Source organism: Mastigoproctus giganteus, chromosome 5, assembly GCF_048544385.1.
Source record: "Mastigoproctus giganteus isolate SK-2022 chromosome 5, ASM4854438v1, whole genome shotgun sequence".
NCBI lineage: Eukaryota > Metazoa > Arthropoda > Arachnida > Uropygi > Thelyphonidae > Mastigoproctus > Mastigoproctus giganteus.
The window spans coordinates 12491435-12512519 of record NC_143579.1 but is presented as its reverse complement, the minus strand read 5'-3'; the positions used below and the strand labels follow the sequence as shown (position 1 = coordinate 12512519).

The following is a 21085-nucleotide window of genomic DNA, read 5'->3' as shown; positions in this document are numbered from 1 at the left end:
CTTTAATGAATATTTCAGCGATTTCGGAACTGTCTTTTGCAGCGTGTAGGAGATCGTCGATTATGATTAGATTTCTGACACGTCTATCGACTTCGGGCAGTTTCAAGCCTTTTACGAATTCAACCTGCGGAAACTGTAAGAACCGATCCTGCTCTTCAGAGTAGCAGTAAATTATTCTCTCCGGAGGGGGTGAAATTAACTGTTTGCTGTTTTTAATAAGGGACAGAATGAAGGTTGTTTTACCGCTTTGAGTACCACCGGCCGCGACACATGTGAAGGGGTGGATAAACGAACACATAGTGACAGTGTTATAACCGACGAATCATTTTTGATTGTGTTTTTCACGGAAGTATCCATATTGGGAATGTACGGGTGTGCTCTCCAAATATGCGCTTCTTAAATGTGAAACCATACCGCCTAGTTAGTATTAGTATTAGTAACGGCCGTACGGTGCAAGAAAGCCTATGGCTTATGCTGCACCAGCCAAAAAAAAAAAAAAAAAATTCGAACAAAACAATGATATAAACAAAAATTAAATAAATAAATAAATAATAATAATTAACAAATAAATAAAAATAATAAAATGAAATAAAAAATAAATAAAAATAATAAAATGAAATAAAAATTAAATAAAAATAATAAAATGAAATAAAAAATAAATAAAAAGGAAATTAATCCTATCATCCTATGCGCTTCCCTTACCCGAAAGTACTATCCAGATGACCTTTGAATTTCCCCAAACTGTCGGCCTCTACCACCCATGAAGGCAACTTATTCCAATAATTTATAACTCGCTGGCTAAAATAAAACTTCCTGCAGTCCAATCTAAACATTTCCCCCCGTAACTTGAATTTATGTCCCCTAGTTCTAGCATCATTTATAATCTTGAAAATTTTGTCCTCATTCATTTTACTGATGCCTCTCAGAGCCTTAAACACCTCAATCAAATCTCCTCTAAGGTGTCTAGTTTCCAAACTCTGCAACCCACATATTCGAAGTCTTTCTTCATAAGGACGCCCTTTTGCCGATCTCACCAGGCGAGTTACCCTTCTTTGCACCCTTTCAAGAAGCTCGATGTCTTTCTTTAGGTGCGGTCTCCATACTTGAACACAGTATTCCAAGTGTGGTCTAACATAAGCCTTATATAATGGGATTATCACGTCCCTATCTCTACTTGCAAAAGTTCGATAGATCATCGATAGGACACCATGGGCCTTCCTTGCAACCTGTTTACAATGCTCAGAGAATTTCATGTCTGACCGTATCGTAACACCCAAATCCCTTTCCTCCAGTACTGGGTTTAGTTGAACTCCACCAAGTGAATAAGTTATTTTGGGATTACTGTTTCCCAGGTGTAATACCTTACACTTTGTTGGATTAAAGCACAGCTGCCATTTTTCTGACCATTTTTGAAGTCTATCTAGGTCTCTCTGAAGAAGCTCAGCTTGACAGTGATCATTAACTACTCTACCAATTTTAACATCATCTGCAAATTTAGACATCACGCCCTCTATCCCTTCATCAATGTCGTTTATGAAAATTAAAAACAACAGTGGTCCTAATACTGATCCTTGGGGAACCCCACTTCTTACATCAACCCAATCTGAGGAATAGCCATTTATCACAACCCTCTGCCTCCTACCCTGAAGCCATCCTTCTATCCATCTAAGGATTTTCCCAGTGATTCCAACCTGTTCTAGCTTATAAAGCAACCGCTCATGTGGGACTGAGTCAAAAGCTTTGATGAAATCTAAATAAACAATGTCGAAATTATTCCCTAAATCCAGCTCGTGAGTGACCCTTTCGAAATAGTGAACCAGATTTGTTAAACATGATTTTCCCTTTACAAAACCATGCTAAGTATCCTTGAGAATTTCAATTCGATCCAAATGATCCTGAATTCCACCCTTGATCATTGCCTCCATGATTTTCCCTACTACTGAAGTTAGACTGACAGGTCGATAATTTCCCACTTCACTTTTAGAGCCACCCTTATGTATGGGTGATACATTTGCACTTTTCCAATCCAAGGGAATCTCCCCAGAGTCTAGTGATGCTCGCATAACCAGCCTCAGTGGTTCAATGCACTCGCTTGCCGCCTCTCTCAAGATTATAGGGTATATTCCATCAACTCCAGGAGCCTTACTGGTCTGTAGGCTTGAAAGTTTTTTCATTAAATAATCTTGCGAAATTTCAATATCATTAATTACATATTTTTTAACTTCGCTCCCACAATTTCCCATTGCCACAAAAGGCTTTTCATTTGTGAATATCGATGCAAAATAACTGTTGAGTTCATCTGCAACGGCAGCTGGTGTATTTATTACTGTCCCCTTTCCCTTACGTAAAGGTCCGATCTGGTTTGTCCTGCTCTTCTTGGCATTTATATATGTGAAGAATTCTTTATCCCCCCTCTTTGCTCTGTTTGCTAGTGATTTCTCATAAACTGCCTTTGCCTGTCGAACCTTTTCTGTGGCTCTATTACACATCACCTTGTAGCTGTTATAGGCTTCAGTACTTTTTATTGCTCTGTAACCTTTCCATGCCACCTTTTTCTGCTCAAGTAATGTGGCAACTTCACTATTCATCCAACTTGGAACCCTTCTCGTGGAGTATTTTTTTAATGGTATATACGCATTCAAGGCATCTGTGATTAATGTTTTAAAAGCGTACCACAGTTCAATTGTATTCATTCTCTGCGCGATATCTACCCAGTTAATAGAGGCCATGTAGTACCTTAAGGCATCATAATTTCCTTTTCTGAAATTAAAACCCATTCCTTTGCCTTTTACTTCTGCTACCTCTCTCGTCATCATCCACCGTAGAACTCCATGATCACTTCCTGCTACTGGTTCCTCTACTGTCAGCCCTGTTATGTCATCTGATTCATGTGTGATGATGAGGTCTAGGATATTCTTTTCTCTAGTACTTTCCCTGACATGTTGATACAAATAACAGTCATCTAGTTGATTTAAAAATTTTGTTCCCCATGTCGAGTTTCCTTCCCATTTACTCCAATCAATTAGAGGCAAATTGAAATCACCCATAATAAGACATTGACGCTTACTTGCCCATTCCATTTGCATGTAGAGGCTTTTGTCATAGTCTTCACAATCACCTGGTGTCTGTAGATTACTCCTACTCGCATTACACCTTTGTTTCCAACTATCTCACACCATACAGACTCTATACTAGCATGTGAAATGTCTGAATCCGGGAAAGCTATCGTCACACTCAGGCTGCTTTTGATAAGAAGCATTACCCCACCACCCCTTCTATCCACTCTATCCTTCCTAAATACATTATACAAGCCGTACTGAAACTCATCATCCCCAATTTCCGGGTGGCACCACGTCTCTGTAAGCCCTATTATGTCCGCGTTACTTGTTTTAACCAGCAGTTCGAATTCGCTCATTTTATTGACGACACTTCTAACGTTACTGTATAAACAATTAAGATTTACTGTTCTTGTATATTTAACAACCCTAACACAACCCTTGAAGTTTTTTAGGCTCTCTTCCCTGATATTAGCTACCCGCTCACGTGAAACATCTTTGCCCCCAGAACATCTAGATAATACGTCGAGTTGGGGTAACAGATAAGAACTCTTAAGGTATGTGCAAGAGTTACATTGACCAATATTATCAGATAAACGCGTGTCAGTATTACCCACATCCCCCCTAACTAGCAGTTTCCCTGAACCTTTAAGGTATCCTCAATAATACTGGCAAAAACCTTTGCACCACCTTTGTTTAAGTGTATCCCGTCTCTACAAAACAAATTCCTTCTACCTACAAGTGTGGGCCATGCTGATAGAAATTTACCCCCTAAAGCCTTGCAGATTCCTTCAAGTCTTGAGTTAATCCACAAGGCTCTTAACATATACTCCCTCCTATCGTGTCTGGGCAGAATTGCAGACACATAGACATTATGGCCTAGCTCGCGACATTTCCTCAGCATGGTCCTGTATTTTTCCAACAAATCGTCAGATCGTGTACGTTTAATATTATTTGTTCCCACATGAATAATAATATTTTCTTTACCCCCTTTAAAATCTGACAGTCTGTTGGTGACATCATCAACAGTTGCTCCCGGCAGACATACCCTGGTTCTGCTCCACCTATCTTTATTACAAAAAATATTCCCCGTTTCCCTGACAATGGAGTCTCCTAATAAAACAATGTCCTTTTTAACCAGGGTAGTTTGCACTTGGTTTTTCTGTTTTGAGGCTCGAATCGGGTGTGCATCACTTGGTAGATTGCTGGAGTTTTGAGTCCCTGACGAGCTCCCAGAAGCATTATTTTCGAGGGCAAGCACTCGTTTTTTCAGGGATTCAAATTGTTCCATCAGTGCACCAAATTGTAATTTAAGATCGGTGCACTCCTTACATCGATCACAAAGAAAAGAATCCCCAGGTGAGGTAGTATTAGTCACCAGGTCGACCTTGGAAAACATTCCACAGGTTCCACAACGGATTAAATCATGACTCACCCGGAAATCGCCATCTGCTATTTCCGTGTGAGTCACGATACCCTGTGACGTGTTTAAGGCAGATCTCGTAACTACCATTATAAAATTAAATAATTATCAATGAAAGTAACTTTAAAAAATTATATCTATAATATTATTAAAATCAAACAGTTACAGGAAAACCTACAACAAAATAATCCAACAATATCTAAATAAATATTTAAAAGCACTATCCAAAAGTAAACCACTTAACTGAGGAGCCCTGTCTAAGCGCGTCCGCTCACCTCGAATGCCAACGTACGAATGTTGGTTAACGTAGTTAACGATGTATGGAGTAGCTTACACTGCCATTTGTCACGTTTCACGCTGAACGGTACAGGAACTGTCACTTCAACATGTTCACCCATTGCCGCTGATCGCATTACATCCAAGTTTACGAGTCGGCTGTTGTTCTCGTTTAGGGTAATGCCTTTACATTTTGTTACAGATTTGCCCGAGCGTGTTCTGTACGAATACGATTTGGGTCCCGAAGTAGCGAATTCTAAAATATTGTCACCTTCCAATTCATCTACTAGTTCACCTAGTGAGTGACCTGTAGATGGAAGTGTATCGCCTGGCTTATTCTTTTTTTATATTTTTAGAACGACCAGCACCTTTATTTGTTATGTTTATCAGAACTAGATCGATTGATAGAGTGTCTGTTATTAGAAAGCCACTGCGCGACTGATCTACACAGAAAAACGCATTCATAATTCTATCTAATGTCAGTTCTGATATCTTCATAAATGGAAGATTAATCGGGGTTTTTAGGGAGTCTGCGTTTACACATAGACGAACATGGCTAAATTCTTCTCTCTTGTTTACTTGTCCTATAATTTGGTTCAGCATCTGTTTGAACAATAGAAAAAATTGTTCCCCCGCAAGCAAATGTAAGTCTCGGTAATTGCATTTGTAAGTTTTATACTTAGTTTTATATTTAGAGGAATACTTCTCTAATCCTTCACTGATTTCGTAGAATCGTTCGTAAGATTCATCACCACCACCAATTTGAATCTGAAAAGAAATGAAAAAAAAAAAAAAATACTTAACGTTTTTGGAATTCTGATTGTACTTCTGCATATGAAATTCTGAATAAGACTTACAGGTCCTTCGTTTGATCCTCCTGCCCTCCCCTCGACGCGTGGACACAAGGAAAAGAATTCTGCATTCTGAAAAATGAATATTAAACAATGTTATAAAACTATTTTTATCACTTTTAAAAATAAAAAAGAGATAATATAGGAGGAAATTGACTCACCTCTGTATACTGTACAGTATTCGTATACATTATTTCAGCCTCAATAACTTCAGCAAGACTGACAGCTTCACACTCCAGGGAATCATCATCGCACATCCACGTGTCCATTTTTTTTCTGTAACGGTTCTGTGACTGTGGTGGCTTTTTAAACTTTCTCCAATAGCCTTATGCAATTCTCGGTCATTGATCCTACTATTTTGTCAAAACGAAACTTGTTCCGAAACACTACAAACATCCTGTAAGGGTGTAACATTGTTGACTTTTAAGGTCAAAAGGAAACCTGTTCCGAAATAGTATGTCATCCACACCCTGTAAGAGTGTAACATGTGTTGGCTTTTAATGTCAAAAGGAAACCTGTTCCAATTAGTACACCTACCAGTAAGAGTTCCTTATTAGACAATTTCCGATGACGCACTTCTTCTTGTGTAATATTATTAGTCACATATCCGGGTTGTGGACTGCTTTATATATGATTGTTATACGTTCTGTCGTTACATTTGCCATTTTTCAGCAACAGTTAAGATGAGTACCACTCCAAAGAAGAACTATGTGTTTTTTCGTCGCCTCAGTTCAAACACTATTCTACGAGTTCTCCTGCTTGATTTCGAAGTATCGATTGTTTTGGAATGTACCTCGTGTTATCTAAAACTAACGACAGATGAATGGATGCAAATAAAACTAAAATGGCCTGAAGTATTACTATTAGTTCAGGGTCGTGCACATGAAACTATTACATTTACGAAGCGCTTGGAGATTGAGACAGAAGCAGGTCGTGCTACAATTTCCAATGGTGAGATGTGCGAGTTTATTCTCGACTTGGGTGAATGTGAATCTCTTTCACAAAAAATACTCTATGTTGACGAGTTTGTATCTGTTCTTGGGGAAGAAGCTAAACTATTCACACTGATGCAAGAATCAGTGATGGATGTACTATGCTCAACACGCGAATGTTTACGACAGCGTCGGCAGTTCACCACCAGTGATATCACATTTCAAGAAGCCTACGAGTATATGGTTCGACATCTGATTCCGTATAACGTTGTAACAGACTTTATGGCTAGATGCACTTTGCAACAGAAAGAATCTGAAATTAATCCTTATAGCATTCTACAGGCAGTACTTGGTATGATATCAGAGTTAAGGAAATGTTATATTGAACGTTATGCTCATTTATTCCCATTTCATTAGACTGTGTCTTTTTTGATTATTAAAAAGATTGTTCGAGTTCTAAAAATGTTCATAGATGTAGTTTTTAAAAAGTGTTCATTAAAAAGCAGAAATTTTCTTGATGTTTGAGTTTTGGATTTTAGGAAATGAGTCAATAAAATGGTTTACACACAACTTCAGACTAATAAAGGGTTAAAAAATATTAACAGATATACAATAATAAAATGTATTTTCAAAAAGGTTAACTTACACACAAGAAAAAGACTCTACACACAACTTAATGATAAAAAGAAAATACATGGACAAAAATACGAACTAAACAAAACCGGTAAGCATGTGGCGCCATCTAGGGTACGAAATGTGAACTAAATATAATTTTCACACCTGTAGTCGTGGAATAGTATGCAAAGGTGTTTAAATCCCTCCAGATCTTATACAATCGTGTTTAAAACCATTTAGACTTTATGCAAATGTGTTAGAATCCCATCATAACTACTTGTGTGAGTGACCAACCCAGAAATTCCAGTCTATATCTGGGAAATTAAAATCCCCCATTATAAAACACTCTTATTTACTGGGCCATATTTCTCTTTATAGTTGTTTATTATATTTATCAGAGTCATTAGGCCTATAGCACACTCCTACTCTCGAATTTGCTTTCCCAGTGCTTATGTCACACCAATCTGACTCGACACTGCACTGTCCAGCCATGTCGACTGGCTGTAGTTCATTGGATTTTATGTGTTTCTTAACCAATAGCATAACCCGTCCTCCCTTCCTATCCTGTGTATCCTTCCTATGCATTGTACTCCCCAAATTCCAGGTTCTGCATTCTCTATATCTATGTGACACCATGTCTCTGTTATCTCAACAATATCTGCCTTTGAAGTTTTAACCAACACTCAAATTCAACAAATTTATTTGCCAAACTACTAGCATTGGTGTACACACAAGTATACATGCATCTGTTTCTATCCTTAGCTTCCCTAACACAGCCCACATATTTACTTGTTCCGCAATGACTCCCAGCAGTCTCTGGAATCCCCTGCACCTTGTTTTCCAGGCTGCTGCTCATTTCAATAAAGGCAGTGCAAGAATCACTTTCACCTCTGCCAGCGGCTACTGTTAATCTATTAGTCCGTGTTCCCCCCCCCCTAATTAGCAGTTTTCCGACTTATCTAAACTGCCTCGATAATATCAGCCAATATTCTTGCACCCTTTCTATTTAAGTGTATTCCGTTCCTATAGAAGCAGTCTCTCCTGTTAACAAGCACAGACCAGGCTGAAAAAAAATTTTACCCCTTGAGCCTTGCACAATCTTTCCAGGGTCGAATTGATCGACAAGGCTCTCATCATATACTCCCTCCTATCATGTCTGGGCAGAATTGCAGACACTTTCAAATTGAACCCTAACTCACGACTTTTTTTCAACATTGACCTGTACTTGTTAAGTAATTCCGTCAGTCTCCTACTCTTAATATCATTAGTGCCGTGTACAACAATATCACCTTTTGTGGCCTTAAAAAATGAAATCTACTCTTCAACATTGAACATTTTCCCCTGGCAGACATACACTGGTCCTGTTCCACCTATCTTTTTTGTACGTTATGTTCCCCGTTTCCCTGACAATAGTCACGGACCACGATTAGTTCCTTTCGGACCAGCGCAATCTGCCTTGGGGGTTGCTGCTGTGTTGGGTGATGTTGAACTGCAGGCTCTGGCATTGATGTGGGCAGCTGAGAGATCGATGGGTCCCTCAATTTAAATCCTTTGAGGGCATCCTTCACTTATTTTTCATAGCTCTGCATTGCTCCTTGCTTTGAAAATTTCAATGTATTAACAATTTCTGCAATTTTATTTGTAGCATTTGTATTGAAGGGTCTGTAGAATGTCAAGTTTCATTATGAAGATATACTAACATGTGTTATGTAAATAGAGTTAGTATTGAGGAATAGGCGCAACCCACAGCGAGTCATGCTATTTATGAAGATAATCTCATACATGGTGCAATGAAAAGATTAAACATTTCATGAAATACCTTATTGTGATGGACTTGTGTGTATTTTCTTAATGTTTTTTTTTTTTTTTTTCAAAAGAAAATTGTAATTTCTTTAAAGGTTTGAAAATATTATTTATGAAATTAAATTGTCTAAACAAGTTATAAATATTTTAAAGGATAAATCAGACTAACGCCTTCAGTTCACTAGATCATTGAATGAGACTATAGATGTAAATAATGCATCTACCCTTGTACATATAAATGTATGCATATATAATCTTATCTTTTAAAGAGGTGTATAGTTATATTTGTGTGTGGCGCCTCCGTAGCCAGGTGGGAAGGAGCAGCAGTGCGTAACACACGCTTCTTGATTAAACCCGGCTTCGAGCACGTCACCACCGGATGCGGTAAGGTCAGGGAATGATCACCGCATATTCCCGGAGCAATATGGCCTTAGTTGCTAATGCTCCTAAAAACCAAATAACCACAACAATAGTTACATTTGTGCTTACTGCATTAAAGCAAGTTACCTTCTATATCCAAGTAATAACGTTCAGGAACTGCCCTACTTACGTAATACTCGACTTACGAAAATTGGACTTTACGTAAGTTTTGACCGGTGCAAACAAAAAATTCGTGGAAACGTATTCTGCCTCCCGTAGGAATAAATGGAATAAACACACACGTAATGTGAACCCAATAACACTGTTTTTTTTTTTTTTTTTTTTTGTAATTCGTTCCAAGTCCTCGGAAGTTGAAAATTTCGCTATATTACTAATCTATTTATCTCTCTAAAAGGTGATATTTATAATGGAAATTGCACTACCCTTTCATCATATGTTTCCGTTATAAGAATCGATTTTGAACGCCTTTGTGATATTTTTCTAAAGCACGTTTCTGGAGGTCACAACCAAAAAACAATAAAAACAATTTGCACTTTCCGGTTTATTAGGCTTTTCTGTTCGTGCATCTATTTATAAACGGGTAGTAAACTCAATCTTATTGCATTTGCGGGTTTTTATGCTATTATGGTGAAGTATGTTCCCTTTCACTGAAATCTTCAATCAAATAAAAAACAAAATTTCAGAAACTTCTCTTCATTCCTATTTACCTATTACAATGATGAAGGGAAAGTGACAAACAGAAAGTGCAAGTGGTGGTAGTGCCAGGAAACGAAAAAAAATTGATTTAGAAATGAAGATGATTAAGCTTGTCATATTTCAAAGTTTGTCATTTATTGCAAGAGAATTAGGTCTCACTGCTTCAACAGTGAATACTATTTTAAAGGACAGTGCACATATAAAAGAACATGTCAAAGGATCAACGCACTTAAGATCAACTGTGATCACAAAACAGCGTTCATGTGTTATATCGAAGATGGAACAGCTGTTAATAATATGGATGGAAAATCGGATTCGGTAGCAAGTGCTCCTGAGTCTAATGACCATTCAAGCAAAACAACAAGTATTTATAAAGATATTAAGGATAAGTACAGCGAACCCCAACCCAAGTTCGTGGCAGGCAATGAGTGGTTTAATAGGTTCAAGCATCGCACTGGTTTCCACAACGTTCAAGTACGCAGTGAAGTCGCCAGTGACGATTCTACAGCTGCAGGGAAATTTTGTGATGTGTTGGAAAAAATTACTGATGAAGGCGTCTATTCAACGCAGCAAATTTTTAATGTTGACGGGACTGCTCTGTATTGTAAAAAAATGTTGGATCGAACATACATTGCCAAAGAGGAAAACACGCCAGGTTTCAAGGCGTCAAAAGATAGGACCATGCTCTTGTTTGTGGCTAATGCAGCGGGAGATTACAGATTAAAACCTTACCCTTGTGTACCATTCTGGAAATCCTCATGCATTTAAGGGCATCAATAAAGCCACCCTACCTGTGCATTTCCGATCGAACCAGGGAGCATGGATAACAATATCTCTCTTTGAGGATTGGTTTAAATGCTGCTTCATTCCCGAGGTTGAAAAATATTGTAAAGACGACGTTCCTTTCACGATTTTGCTTCTATTAGATAATGTTCCTGGACATCCTACACATCTAGATGATTTCAATTCGAACGTGAGAATCATTTCTACCGCCAAACACGACTTTACTCATCCAATCTATGGATCAGGGTGCTATTTCAAATTTAAAAGCATACTATTACCCCGAGGGCTCACATCTGGTGGGTATGGGCTTGGCACACCCAGGGTCCTTAGCTGGAAATCATCATTCTTCTCTTTCTTGAATCCCTTTTACTTCTAATTCTTGTTTTTCTCTCTCTCTCTCTCTCTCTCTCTCTCTCACACACACACACACACACACACACACACACACACACACACACACACACACACACACACACACACACACACACACACACAGGGTAACTCAGAATTTTTTTTTTTCGCTGGTGCAGCAAAAGCCTCAGGCTTCCTTGCACCATACAGCTAATTATAATAATAATAATAATATTTATCCACATTTGCTCAAGCATTGTCTGCAGTAGATGATGAGAAAAATTTTAAGTTGAGAGACTTTTGAAAACCTTACAATATTTACCACGCCATCTTAAACATTAATAAGGCCTGGAAGGAAATTACTAAACGTTTGGCACGTGGAAGAAAATATGCCCACAGCACGTAAAAGGTTATGAAGGATTTGAAAAACACGAATCATATGAAGAGGTTACAGATAAGATTGTAAAGGTTGCAGAGCTACTTCAGTTGGAGGTTGATGCCAAAGACGTGGAGGAGTTAATAGAGGAAGAAGAGAAGGAATCATCTAACGAATAACATATTGACTTGCAGGCAGCAATAATGAAAAAATAAAATGCTGACGAAGCCCAAGATGAACCAAATGAGCAGCTGAGATGCTTCATCACCAGAGAGAGGCAAAGGCGAGGTTTGAGAAGATGGATCCTGACAGCGAGCGATTCTTAAAAGTTAACAGAGGAGTGAATGATATGCTTGCTACAAAGAAATCTACGATGAAAAGAAAAAAGCTACCATCCAGTTATCCAAAAATTAACCTTAGGGGCTCACATCTGGTTAGTATGGGCTTGGCAAACCTAGGGTCCTGAGCTGGATATCATCATTCTTCTCTTCTTGCTTTCTTGGTGATTCCCTTCTACTTCTGACTCTTTTTCTCTCTCTCTCCATAATGCCGGAATTTTTTTTTTTTTTTTTGGTTGGTGCAGCATAAGCCTCAGGCTTCCTTGCACCATATGGCTTATAATAATAATACATTCCTTCGTAAGGTTGAGCGGCCAACACCTAAATCTCCACAGCCCTCAATCTCCGCAGCAGCATAGTTATCAGCTGAAGACGTCGATTCTATCAACAATGCTCGAGAGATAAAACTTACTGATGTTATGCCTGTCTCTATTTTTTTGTAATTTTATAATTTTGAATGTTTTTTAAATTGCACGCTTTTGTAAATTTTCGTGCGCAAAAGATAAAAAATTGAATAAATATAATAAATAATTCTATTTACATGTTCGTCGAACATTTCTTTTCTAATTCAATCAATTCAGCGAGCACAGTTGCGAGTGCTGCACAAGCATGGGGGAAATTCCCCAACTTGTGTAGCAATCCGTGGAACGCAACTCTTACTAAGTTGGGGAGTTCCTGTATTTAAAAATTTACAGTACTTTCAAAATAAAACTGACAAGTTTGCTGCTGCTTATATTTGTAAGGGCCCTCCCTGTATGCCTTGGGGTGCTGGAAAAGTAGGCACAGCTGTTTAGTAAAATGGATATCATCTATAAAGAATCATCACTCCAAGTAACAACGACATCTGTTTGTGGCATTCTAACATGAACAGATGCATTTGAATGAGATTCAGAATCCACATCTGTAGAATAGAATTCTATTTCAGTATCAGATGACCTATTACAAAGAGCTAATGCGATGTCATCAGCTTTGACCGACTGCCCATTTCTGTTCCTTTTCAGTCCTGATGTCCAAGGATGTAGATCCATAATAATGGATCCACATCCCTTTAGGGTCAAATTTTATAGGAAAACTTTTTACACAATTTCAATGTGTATACCAGTGTCTGGGTACTTAACTGCAGCCACATGAATTCTTAAAACTTTGTGGAACAGGAATAATGGCACTAACCTCCACACGTTTATTGTATTTATTACTCTAACGCGTATATACCTAGAAGAAACTTTGTCAGGGGATACACATCATTGATGTGGGAGATACTTTAAAGATGTAACCACTATTGAGGGTAAAGAGAAGTGGTTGTGGCTGTGTAAAGGTGACTAGAATGGTCTTAGACGGTTCAATTTTTTTTTTTAGTGGGACCAATTGAAGAAACTTTGATGTGGGAGACATTTTAAAGATGTAACCACTATTGAGGGTAAAGAGAAGTGGTTGTGGCTTTGTAAAGGTGACTAGAATGGTCTTAGACGGTTTAATTTTTTTTTTTAGTGGGACCAACTAAATTCTAAATGAGTTACCAACTGTAAATTCTAAATGAGAAGCATTCAAGGAAGTAATCATAGAAGCTATTAGGCGTTTTATACCAACTAAGATAGTGTTCAAAGTATTTATTTATTTACAAACTTCTCACCCACAAGGCACACACCCTTGACAATAGTGAGAAAGCTGAGCATTACAGCGTACTGGCACCTTTATTAACAGTGACGTGCGACATTTGGATGCTGTACACTTCAAAATTTGTAATATTCTGTAAATTTTTTTCACGTTTACCTGCTATTCAAATAAGCTTAAAGTTTTTTACTAAATTTGCGTTTTGCACTGTCTATTGTTAAGATATTTTCTATATAAAACTTTATAACTATTTTTAGAATTCTAAATTACTCAGTCGGACCTCTGTTTAACGAACTCCTTTTATAGCAATTTTTTTTGAATTCCCCTTGGAAGTTACATTTAAAATATGGTAGTTTCCACTGAGCGAAGAAAATTTTCATATAATGAACAGATTAGGCCAGACTTAACTCGGAACGCACTGTTCACATTTCTGACCTTCAGGCAATTAGTGCGGCTGCATGAATTAAGAGAGCTAAAGGGATTACCATTCTACAACTTAGTGGTACTCGTAAAACCTATCCGACCACCTGCCCCACATATGGAGAAGCCACGCTGGTCAACAGTGAGCAGATCAAGGGATATTCCCGATGCTGACAATGGGCTTTGGTCAACCTTCTAGTGCAGTGGAGTCCAACCTTTTCCCGTACAGGGGCCATATTCAAAAAAATTCAAAGTTAGATTTCTTTTGTGGGCCACACTGAGTGATTCAAGAAAAATTAAGTATTCCTTTTTCCATATCTTGTTACATGTAAAATTGAAAATATTCAAAAATTTTATTAAGTACGATACACAAGTATGTTTACTGAACAAAATTTAATGAGAATTTTTTTGATAATTAATAAAATTTAAAATGCTTTTTTAGTTCACTTTCCACGTGGGCCGTAGGTTGACACCACTGTGAATCAACTGGAGTGATTTTCTTTTACCCCGACAAATAATCAACAAATATTGATATTTGTTGATTATTTGACATTTGTTGATAAATAATCAACAAATGTGGATAACTTGCCTTTATCCACATTTTTTCTGTATATTTTCTCTTTTTCTCTATTTCTGTTTACATGGGCACAGTACCTGAATATCCGAATGACACAGACATTTTCGACATTTAAAAAAAAAAAAAAAAGAGAGAAAACTTAAATTTAACAACTAGTTAGCATCAGCATTAGTAGAGGCATATATGTTGCAAGAAAGCAAGCTTATGCAGCATCAGCCAAATAAAAAAAAAAAAAAAAACATGCTCCCATTTGATCCCTCCGTTCGTTCCAAATACCTGTCCAGCTCAGCCTTAAATTTATTTAGACTATCAACTTCCACAACAAGGGATGGAAGTCTGTTCCACCAACCAAGTACCCGCTGGCTAAAGGCAAACTTCCGCACATCTATCCTACAACTGTCTTTCCTCAATTTGAATTTATGCCCTCTCAGGTGATTATTCTGAGCAAGAGGAAGAACCCCATCAGCATTAAGCATGCTCAAACCATTCAAGGCTTTATACACCCCAATCAGATCATCTCGCAGGTGCCTGGTCTCCAGACACTGTAATTTGCAAAACTTAAGCCCTTCTTCACTTATGAAGAAGGGCTTAAGTAAATTCCATTTACTAATCCCTTCTTCATAAGTGAAGAAGGGATTAGTAAATGGAACAAAGGGTTGCTCTTAAGCAACCCTTTGTTCCATTTACTAATCTTGTTGCCCTTCTCTGTACTCGTTCCAACAGCTCTACATCTTCTTAAAATGAGGCCTCCAGACCTGTATACAGTACTCAAGGTGTGGCCTGACCATTGCTTTATACAAGGGGATAATCACCTCTTCATCCCTGCTAGAAACATTCCTGTATTAGGAAAAATTCCTGTATCCACTAGTTCAAAGAACTAGTGACAATATTGATGACAAGAGAAGGAAAATGAAGATAACGAAGGTATTAAACATTCTAAACATGAAATGCTGGCATTTGGTGAAATGTAGTTAGAAAATTGTCAATCAGGTTACAGTTGCAGAAAGAGATGCAATTTGTTGATTTTGGAGATACCTAATTGATAAGAAGAATTTGATGAACAGAGTATGCTCTGAGTACGATACCAATTTCATCAAGTGAAAGTGAACGAGGATTTTCTCAAATGAATCTGACATCAACCCAACCAGAACTTCATTGATGACAAAAACAATTTCTTCACTAATATTTCTTAAAATTGTAGGCCCACCTGTGACATGCTTCGATTCAGCAAAATATGTTGATTCGTAGCTGCTTCAAAAACGTCATTCAGCAACAGACACAAACAGTAAGGAAGGTAGTCAGGATGAGAACTTAATAAAAAATTGAAATATTATACAAAAACTTTATTATGAAATTATTTTTACTTATCATTTTTTACTTATTACTTATTTTACTCACATTTTACTTATTTTTTTTATATACTTGAATAATAAATTTATGCTTAATAAACTTGTATTAAATACTTAATTTTCTGTTCTTATTCCAAAAACATCACTACTAAAGTAATAATATCAGGAAAAAAAAATTTTAGAGTACTTTTCATATCCTTTTAATTTTAAATTTTTACTGATAGCAAAGAATGAGTACCAGCAGCTATTTTTTTTTTTTTTTTACAAAAAGTGCACTGGTTTCCACTATAATAGTCAATATAAACAGAGGGGCAAACCTTACAATTTGAGTGAAAGCAACATAATTTACATTTTAATGAGTTTAGAAACAAGTTATTTTTGTTGAGGCAGAGTGAGAAGGAATCAGGATAGTACTGGAGTTTGTTGCTGTCAGTTGTAGGATAAATAACTTTGTAAAGATTAATATTATCTGCATAGAGTTGCCACTCAACATTAACCAACTGAAATAAACTTGACATATCATTAATGTAAATAATAAAGAAAATCAAACCAAAGGATGAAAACCAAAGAAAATCAAACCAAAGAGCCTTAGATCTAAATGGATGTCAGATGAAATGATGGGACTCTTGGCAGTAAAGAAAAATGCATAGAATAATTATAAATTATCTGGGTACAAATATATTCTTATTGAAACTAGACTTCAATTTCTGTATATTGAAATTATAAGAATTTATCAGTGAAACAGTAAATGAAGTTAATCTTAAACATTCTCAAACCAAATCAAAACAACATGATGCTATAGTGCAGTCTTTATTATAGTTTACATATTTTATTTATAAAATATTTAACAAACATGCAGTCTCTCTCTCTGAAAGTTTATGTACATGGTTATTGAACCTGTCACGTCATTCTCAGATTATTAGATTTTCAAGTGCTTTGTGATTACAAGTTTCTTTAATAAATTCGGCATTTCTAATTTTAATTTACATAAATCATTGCATTATTTATTTTCTCAATACTTTAGGATTAAAGAGAATTGCATTATTATTTACTCAAAATTTATTATTTACAAATTTCTTTTAGTCTTTTAAAAGTTGCTTCATTACAGAAAATGAAGAGCCTCGGTATCCTCCACCAAAATGGTTCCTAAAGCAAGCACAAAAATGGTTTAGTTAACATATATCATTGCATATACAAAGGCTATTTGAAAAGTAAGGCAACAGATGTTTTTGGGGAAAAGACATTTAAGTCTTTTCCCCAAAGTCTTACAGAGAATTGAAACAATAAATTATGGCACATTAGTGCATTACTTTTTGATAGTCATTCATTACATTCACAGTTGTACTATTGCAAAATGGAAGAAATTTACCAGGTTTCAACTTACCACTTACTTTTATTGTCATCGGTACTCTGCCTGATTTTTTTTTTTCAAAACCCAAACATATGAAAGTCAAGCAAGGTTGTGGTTGGGCAAGCTCTAGAACACTAATATCATGTGCAGATGGCCCTTGTTTTATTTCAACTTGTCTGAAAATCTTCCTTTAGTCAAAGAGTGATTGACTGTTGGAATCGACTGTGACTTTTGGTGGAAGTGAGAAGTTTATCTAAATTTAAAGATGCATTGTATAAACAGGTGAAAGAAACACATAAATGAAGTGAGGGAAGATGATATTGGTCAATATCAAAAACAAAAGTTATGAAAGTTGGGAACGGACAAGAAAAATCGATCGTAGACTAAATAACCAAAAATTGGAAAATCATACAAAAGACAGAATTAGCCGTTTATAACACAGTTTTAAAGCCCATTTTAACGTACAGAGATGAGAGTTAGGTAACAAATAAAGGAATTGATCAAAAATAAAACAAATGGCACTAATTGAATATATAATGTGAAAAAGGCATGATGCTTGTTACATAGGAGAAGAAATAGTCAGAGAGAAAACAAAATGCTGGGCTCCCCTCAGTAATTCCATTATCTTAGGACAGGGGAGCACACAGTTTCTATAACTGAGGCCTTCACCCAAAACTAAATTAAGCAACAAAATGTTAGGCAACCCCAACCCCCCCAAGATCTTTTGTAACATTCCCCAATAAAAGATTTGTTCTAATGAAGTTCTACAATGCATTGTTTTTTTTCTCTAGATAAATGGAACTAAACAGATGGAAGCAGTGGCAAGACCATATTATAAATGAGGAAATAAGAGAACCTTGGTAATTTTTTTTTTTTTTATTGTTGTACACGTTGGCACTAATGATATTAACAGTAGGAGACCGGCGGAATTTCTTAACAAGTACAGGTCACTATTGAAAAAAAAGCCATGAATTAGGGTTGAATTTGGAAGTGTCTGCAATTCTGCCCAGACACAATAGGAGGGAGTATATGATGACAGCCTTGTCGATCAATTCAGCCTTGGAAAGATTATGCAAGGCTCAAGGAGTAGAATTTTTTTCAGCCTGGTCTGTGCTTGTTAATAGGAGAGACTGCTTCTACAGGGATGGGATACACTTAAATAGAAAGGGTGCAAGAATGTTTGCTGATGCTATCGAGCAGTGTTAGGTGAGTCGGAAAACTGCTAGCTTGGGGGATACAAGGGCTAATAGATTAACAGTAGCCACTGGCAGAGGTGAAAGTTATTCTTGCACTGCTTCTATTGGAATGAGCAGCAGCCTGGAAAACAAGATGCAGGGTATTTCAGAGACTGCTGGGAGTCATTACGGTACAAGTAAACACATGGGTTGTGTTAGGGCAACTAAGAATAGAAACAGGTGCATGTATACTTGCATGTACACCAATGCTAGGAGTTTGGTAAATAAATTTGATGAATTTGAGGTATTGCTCAAAACACCAAAAGGAGATATTGTTGGAATATCAGAGATATGTGGTGTCACAAAGATATAAGGAAGTCAGAACTGGAATTTGGGGAGTACAATGTGTACAGAAAGGATAGACAGGATAGGAAGGGAGGAGGGGTTATGCTATTAGTTAAGAAACACAAAATCCAAGGAAGTGAAGCCAGTCGACATCGCCGGACAGTGCAGTGTCGAGTCAGTTTGGTGTGACATAAGCTTGGGAGATCAAAATTGAGAGTAGGAGTGTGCTATAGGCCTAATGGCTCTGATGAGTATAATAAGAAACTGTACAGGGAAATAGAGTGGGCCAGTAAATCGGAGAGTCTTATAATGGGTGATTTTAATTTCCCAGATATTGACTGGAATTTGTGGGTTGGTCACCCACACACTAGCAAGGTTTTTGTGGATTTTCTGGATGATTGTTTTCTACATCAGCATGTTCGGGAGGCAACCAGAGGGAGTAATACTCTTGATCTGATTATCAGTAGTGATTCTTCTTGCATTAGGAATCTGCAGATAAATGAACCACTAGGTGGCAGTGATCAGTGTGCTGAAGTGGGATTTACTCAAAGAGGTAACTACCATCAGGGGTAAAGGGAAGGGTTTTTGCTTTCGTAAAGGCAACTACGATGGTCTGAGACAGTATTTAAATTTTATACAGTGAAACCAACTGATGATGTTACCAACAGCAAATTCAAAATGGGAAGTATTCAAAGAATTTATCTTGGAAGCTACTAGGCTTTACATACCAATTAAGAAATATTGTTCAAGGTTTAGGCCTAAATGGATATCAAATGAACTAATGAGACATGTGTCAGAGAAGAAAAATGCATGGGATACATATAAATTAATGGGTGACATGGAAACCTATGATAGATATAAACTGGTCTGTAACCAAGTCACAAAGGAGATTAGACAGGCAAAGGCAGATTATGAGAAATCCTTGGCAAAGGATGCAAAGAAAAACAGAAAAGAGTTCTTTACCTATGTAAACTCCAGAAGGAAGGGGATGAATCAGATTGGTCCACTGGATATTCATTGTTCAACTGTTGATGCTCCTGCTCAAGTGGCTAACAAACTAAATGAGTATTTTGCATCTACATTCACCCATGAGGAGTTATTCAGGGAGGAGAATGCCAGAAATGAGTTAAACTCTGGCAGTGAGCTAGATGATTTTGTAATAACTGGGAGGAATGTGGAAGAGAAATTGTTGAGGATAAACATAAAAAAGGGACCCAGGGTGCAGGGGATCTATCCAGTTATATTAAAGGAGGCAGCAAAGGAAGTAAGCAAACGCTTAGCCATAATTATGAGAGCTTCTTTGGACTCAGGGGAGGTACCCATAGACTGGAGATGTGCAAATGTAACCCCAATTCACAAAGGAGGATCAAAGGCTGACAAAAGTAATTATAGACCTGTTAGTTTAACTTCGGTTCCAGGAAAATTAATGGAGGCACTGGTTAAAGAAGCATTGCAGGATCATCTAGACAAGACTTCAGTTATGGCTCGGACACAGCATCGTTTTGTTAAGGGAAAGTCTTGCCTGCCCAACTTGATTGGATACTATGATGCAGTCACAAAAGAACTGGATGTGGGGAATAACTTTGATATTATATATTTGGATCTTAGAAAGGCTTTTGATACTGTTGCACATGGAAGACTGCTGCACAAATTGGAGCAGTGTGGCATTGGAGGCATGTTGCTGCTATGGATAGAGGGATGGTTGAAGGGGAGAACACAGAGAGTGGTAATCAATGGACACTGCTCTTCGTGGACTAATGTTATTAGTGGAGTCCCTCAGGGTTCAGTGTTGGGTCCATTGTTGTTTTCTGTATTTATAAATAATATTGATGATGGTATATCAAGCTTAATGTCCAAGTTTGCAGACAATACAAAGGTTGGCAGGGTTGTTAAGGATGCTACTGACACTATGCTGCTGCAACAGGATCTGGAAAGGTTGAGCAGATGGGCTGAGAAGTGGCAAATGAAGTTTAACATTGACAAATGTAAGGTACTACATATGGGGAAACAGCAACCCCAGAGCAACGTATCAACTCTGTGGTACTACACTGACAGTGGTAGAGAATGAAAAGGACCTGGGGGTAATTGTGCAGGCAGATATGAAGTTCTCTGAGGAGTGCAGACGGGCTGCAAGAGTAGCTCATGGTGTCTTATCAATGATATACAGGAATTTTTCTAGCAGGGATAGGGAGGTGATTATTCCCTTGTATAAGGCAATTGTCAGGCCGCACCTTGAGTACTGTATACAGGTCTGGAGGCCTCATTTCAAGAAGGATGTAGAGCTGCTGGAACAAGTACAGAGAAGGGCAACAAGGTTAGTGAACGGAATGAAGGGTTGCTCTTACGAAGAAAAGCTTAAGTTTTGCAAATTACAGT

At 37.4% G+C, this 21085-nt stretch overlaps 1 protein-coding gene across 5 annotated transcripts in view; it reads right to left on the bottom strand.

Annotated features, from left to right (window-relative positions):
• LOC150085175 (ketosamine-3-kinase-like) overlaps window positions 1-21085 on the bottom strand; it is a 143619-nt gene that overhangs the window by 33210 nt on the left and 89324 nt on the right. For 4 of the 5 annotated variants that reach the window (XM_090373064.1, XM_090373066.1, XM_090373067.1 and 1 more), the window contains exon 8: window positions 16674-16984. The exons of the other annotated variant lie outside the window; for it this stretch is intronic. In XM_090373064.1, the coding sequence (XP_090229190.1) occupies window positions 16918-16984 (67 nt within the window). In that variant the 3' untranslated portion in view covers window positions 16674-16917. Of the gene's footprint in view, window positions 1-16673; window positions 16985-21085 lie in introns of those variants that run through there. 5 annotated transcript variants of the gene reach the window in all.